Source organism: Platichthys flesus, chromosome 4 (assembly GCF_949316205.1).
Source record: "Platichthys flesus chromosome 4, fPlaFle2.1, whole genome shotgun sequence".
Lineage (NCBI taxonomy): Eukaryota > Metazoa > Chordata > Actinopteri > Pleuronectiformes > Pleuronectidae > Platichthys > Platichthys flesus.
The window spans coordinates 27,774,611-27,779,610 of NC_084948.1; the positions used below are offsets into that span (position 1 = coordinate 27,774,611).

Sequence of the window (5,000 nt, forward strand, 5' to 3'; positions counted from 1 at the left end):
CATCGTTCTCATGACTCTGAGCAAAGTTCAGGGGTCCGCGAGGAGGAGGCTGCACACACAGACACACACACAAAGAGCTTCTGTTAGGTCGCACACTAACACACATTCATGAGTTTGTTTGCTTCTGATTCTTGATTCTATCAAAGCTACAAATGTGAATCAAACCTTGTTACCATCATTTAAATGTATTTAAATATCAGTGTCATTAATTAAAAAAAACTTTATTTGAATAGCACTTATCTATAAGAGGTTATAAAGCGATTCACAAAATCCATAAAAATACAAATTAATTACATTTCAAGCACCAAACCAAATGCAGAAGGATTGATATTAAAAAAGGTAAAAATGTTTATTCGCACAACTCAAATGTTAACACGTTACATTTATTTAAGAAATATCAAACTGTAAATATACAATCTGAGCTCGACACAAACATCTCCCTTCTTACTTACAGGGTCTGAGGGCACGAACTGAGCAGGGTCGATGTTGCTGTTGGAAAAATGAAAAACACATGAGACGACGATACATTGCTCCAGGCTGTGGCTAGCTTAGCTTAGCACAACTTAGCTTAGCATAATGAGTGGGAGCTTGTGTGTAACTCACGACACGACGTCCAGGATCCCTCCGATGAGTCTCTTTGCCAAAAACATTTTGTCGCCTGCTTGAGGCAGAAAAACCGAAAACAGAGGATTAATCATTTTAAACACTTTATTGTTGTCATTCTTCTTCTTCTTATAGATATGTTTATCTACTTTTTACTTTTGATGATGAAGTCTGTCTTATTATATTATTATTTTTTTATTTATCTTATTTTGTTATTGAACATAATTCGTTCCCTTGTAAAGTGAGTTTAAGCATGAGCTTCTGACTGTCAAACAAAAAACAACGTTTATAAATGTCTAAAAAAACTGAACATTATAAATTACAAGACAAATCAACTTTAGTTAAATTTGTACTATTTATTGTGAAACTGTAAAATTTCAGCTGAAACGGTTGATTGACAGAATCGAGATAAACAGAAATTATTATTATTATAAACTGTGTGTCTTTGAGATTAAACAACTTAATATCATCATGTGATAATGACTGAGCAATTATTTAGGACAATAATAGACAAATAATTGATAGATCAATTTAATAAATAGACAACATATAATTATCAGTTTATAAAATATGAGATATGGTAAGTTATTCATGTATCAATTAAGTCATTACAGTTGTTGAATCTTTAATGTGAAACAGATCTTGTGAAAACACTTTGTAAGATTAGTTATTTTATTTTGAAAAATCCAGTATATTTAATGAGCTGACACTTTTGTCCGAGAGTTAAATAGTAATAGATTACTTGGTGTTGTACTCGAGTGTCTTTACAATGTGAAGCTGCTGTTTGCACGTGAATAAGTTTCACTGTTAAAACTGTAAATTAAAATGTTTTTCTACCGAGTACTTTTCCAGGACAACACCCACACACACGCACACGCAGACTCACAAAGACTCAAACACACACACAGACATATACACACAGACGCACTCAAATAAACACTTTAAAGTTCCTTTAAAAAACTAAAAAGTTCGTTTTACTCACCGAGAAACTGGAGCTGCTCAGAGGAGAAAAGAGAGAGACTGACTGAGAGAGAGAGAGAGAGACGGAGAGAGATTCCACCCTCTAGTTCCTTTTCAATGTGTCACCCAGCCCGCCCTTCAACCCCGCCCATCAAACAGACACACACACACACACACACACACACACACACACAAAAAAAAACACACACACACACACACACTCAAACAGTGGAAACCAGGACAACACAAATACAGTTTGTGATTCATCAAAGTCTATGGAAAAACTCAGACACTGCAACTATCCATCTATCTATCTATCTATCTATCTATCTATCTATCTATCTATCTATCTATTTATCTATCTATCTATCTATCTATCTATCTATCTACCTATCTATCTATCTGTCTATCTGTCTGTCCATCTATCTATCTGTCTGTCTGGCTGTCTCACTGTCTATCTATCTATCTATCTATCTATCTATCTATCTATCTGTCCATCTATCCATACATCTATCGTAATAACTTGTTTATGTATATAACATTAATATAAATTAATAATTTAATGATTAATTATATTATTTAATAATATAAAAATGTTGATTAAAAAAATTATATAAAATCAACTGAAACCCAACCCAATTTCATTACTGATCTGTAAATTATTTGATATTTATTCTTTGTTATTTATAATTTATCGATTATTTGTCATAATTATCGTTTATTTTGAAAGCACCAGGCAGAATGTTTTTTTAATCTTAAATGTTTTATTTTGAAGTTAACTATCTGTATCCATCTTTACAGTGCTGAGTTTCACAAACGCGCCCCCTGGCGGCCGAACTGAGTATCACCGTTACTTCGAACAACACCTCCAGTGGCGTGTTTACTGCGCCACCCTGCGGTGACAGGGAGGTACTACATGTAGGCAAGTTTCACATATGTAGGCGAAAATGGACTTCCTGTTACTCACTTTCAGAATAAATGTAGTGAAGTGTTTCGTACGCAGCTTAAGAGAAAGATCATTTTCTTGGAGATGAATCGAGTACCACATCCGGTCAAGGCTTTCACAATATGTATTCTTCTGTTTCTCACCTGTCGCTTCAAGTGACCCAGTGACGTAGATGTCGTAAAACTTAAAAACATATAGAACACGGAAGTGACTCACTTCCCACAGACCCGGAACCCACCGCTGCACTGGCGGTGACGTCGACGGGAACCAGGAAGTGAGCGGGTTGTAGTTTGTTGTCTCTGTGACGTCACCCAGAACCAGGAAGTGAGCGGGTTGTTGTGAGTTGTCTCTGTGACGAAAGCCGGAAGCAGGAAGTGAGAGTGTCGGTTGTGTCTCCGGTTCTTTGGCTCCGTCTCTCCGGTTCTTCGGCTGTGATGGCGGGATCCACGGGCCCAGGACGGCCCGGCGCGGGGCTCCGGTCCCCGGCGCTGCTGCTGCTGCTGCTGGCGGGGGTGAGCGGGCCGGTGCGCGCCGTGTCCGAACCCGGAAAATGGACCCTGAACGTGGACAGCGTGAGTTTCCTGTTGGCTCGGTTCACCTGCTCAGCCTGATACCGGTTAACCGAAACAGTGGGAGACCGAATCAGAGATAAATCTATTTTTGTTATCATAAATGAGATTTAAAATATGAATGCTGTAATTCTCCAAAGTTTGTTTCATATTGTTTCTTGTTGATTTATTCTCATCCCTTTCATTTCATCTATGATGCTGATTAGTATGAAATATTTAATTAATTAATAATGATGCAGCAAACATCTGTTTCTTTGATGTTTTATATGAAAATTATTTTACATTTTCTAAATTGATGTTTCTCATATCTTTAACAAAATGAAGTGATTCTGCAGTATTTAGAAAGAGCGGCATCACAGTGTGGCTGCAGTTCCACATGGTGGTCACTAGAGGGCCCTGAACACTCGTAATAACAATAAAATAACGTAAACGTGTAGCATAATTTACAAATGTATAAAGACGGATAACTACTGATTAATCGCTCAGAAGTCGTGACACCTTCCGAAGTAATGTTTCTTCTTCTTTTCTTTACACGTTTGTTTGTTTGTTTTCTTCAGGAAACCTTGAAGGGGCAGAATTATTTCTTCTTCACTAAAACTCTGTTCAACGGCAGCTTCATTCGTCTGAAATGTGAGTTCACGACGACTTTTTTCTTCTTCTGATGTTTGATCGCACACGGCTGGTCAGGTGTTCTGACGCTGTTTTCTTTACGCTGCTCTAAACTTCTTTGAGTGTCGGGTTTAACGGTCAGAACGGAACAACACGACATGTTAGCTAGCTCCGGCTAACGCTACACTACCAGAAACTACCTCTCCCTCACTGGTGTTAAAACCGGTGGCGTTAAAGTGCAACTGCAGTTTGAAGCAGTGACGAGGAGGAGATCTATTTATCTGAGTGAAGTGGTATCTGCTACATATTCATCAGAGGTGGAAGAACATCTCGGTCTTTATAACTTAATGAACATTGTTTTGTATTATATTTGTTTAGAGGTTCCTGAAATGAACGTTATAAATGAATAAAATGATGTTGTGTGTGTGTGCAGGGTTGGCGGAGACGTGTAACGCCTCGTCTCCGGTCCAGCTGGACTTCTCCTGGTATCTGAGGAGCTCTCGCTGCCACGACGAGGTCATCAGCCTGAACGTACGTTTCTCCTCTCAGGTTCTTGTTTGTTCCTCGTTTCACTTCTGAACACTTCCGAATCCACACGTTTAGAGAACTGAGATCTCGTGAATTTAAATGTGGTTTCATAAGGAGACTGAGGTTGGAGGTCTGAACTCTACCGATGGTTTTACATTGAAATATATTCATAAAATCACATGACTCCAAAAGAAACGAGTGAAAACAATCTCGTAGACCGTTTAAGTTTGAGAACATCAGATATCAGCAAATGAAAGACTCTGTTGTCATAAGAGGTTTGTTTGTTTTTATGGAGTTTGGCTTCAGGCAAGTTTCAGTAAACGTCTAGAGACACATGTTCTACAGACAGAACCTGTCGAACATGTCAGGAGACATCCAGAGCTCAGGTCTGAGAGCAGCTGGAAGAATTCATTTACCTGAATCTGACAGTTCGGACTTGTTGCTGGTGATTGTTAAATCACTGATGTATTCGATTGGACGTCCTGGATGTGTCCCGGTCACGTGAACATCCGTCTCTGATTGAATTCTGTTGTTTGTCTCCAGGCCACACGAGCAGCGACTTACTTCAACTCCACGGAGGTCATGCCCGGAGGAGGAACCGGCTTCTACGTCTCCCACCGGTATTCTGCCGTCTCCTGTGAACCACACATCAAACCTGACATGGTGACTGCCCCCCCCCCCCCCCCCCCCCACACACACACACACACACACACATACAGTGAAGGAAGTGATCATATGTTTCGACTGAGATTTTAAATCTGTGTTTTTGATTGGACAGTTCACCC

The 5,000-nt window shown here is 39.3% G+C and overlaps 2 protein-coding genes across 3 annotated transcripts in view; one reads left to right on the top strand and one right to left on the bottom strand.

Annotated features, from left to right (window-relative positions):
• capns1b (calpain, small subunit 1 b) overlaps positions 1-1,693 on the bottom strand; it is a 6,354-nt gene extending 4,661 nt beyond the window's left edge. Inside the window, exons 1-4 of one of the 2 annotated variants that reach the window (XM_062386224.1) lie at positions 1,586-1,693; positions 604-658; positions 453-489; positions 1-49 (exon numbers count right to left, since the gene is read on the bottom strand). The exon at positions 1-49 is cut by the window's left edge and continues 44 nt beyond it. In XM_062386224.1, the coding sequence (XP_062242208.1) occupies positions 1-49; positions 453-489; positions 604-650 (133 nt within the window). In that variant the 5' untranslated portion in view covers positions 651-658; positions 1,586-1,693. Of the gene's footprint in view, positions 50-452; positions 490-603; positions 662-1,585 lie in introns of both variants that reach the window. The other variant, XM_062386223.1, reaches the window with a different exon arrangement.
• A 1,166-nt stretch (positions 1,694-2,859) lies between these two features.
• The window catches only part of zgc:162698 (Transmembrane protein 87A-like), a 12,716-nt gene continuing 10,575 nt past the window's right edge, over positions 2,860-5,000 (top strand). Inside the window, exons 1-5 of the mRNA XM_062386052.1 lie at positions 2,860-3,081; positions 3,636-3,708; positions 4,121-4,218; positions 4,759-4,878; positions 4,994-5,000. The exon at positions 4,994-5,000 is cut by the window's right edge and continues 50 nt beyond it. Coding sequence (XP_062242036.1) covers positions 2,944-3,081; positions 3,636-3,708; positions 4,121-4,218; positions 4,759-4,878; positions 4,994-5,000 — 436 coding nt within the window. The 5' untranslated portion in view covers positions 2,860-2,943. The remainder of the gene's footprint in view (positions 3,082-3,635; positions 3,709-4,120; positions 4,219-4,758; positions 4,879-4,993) is intronic.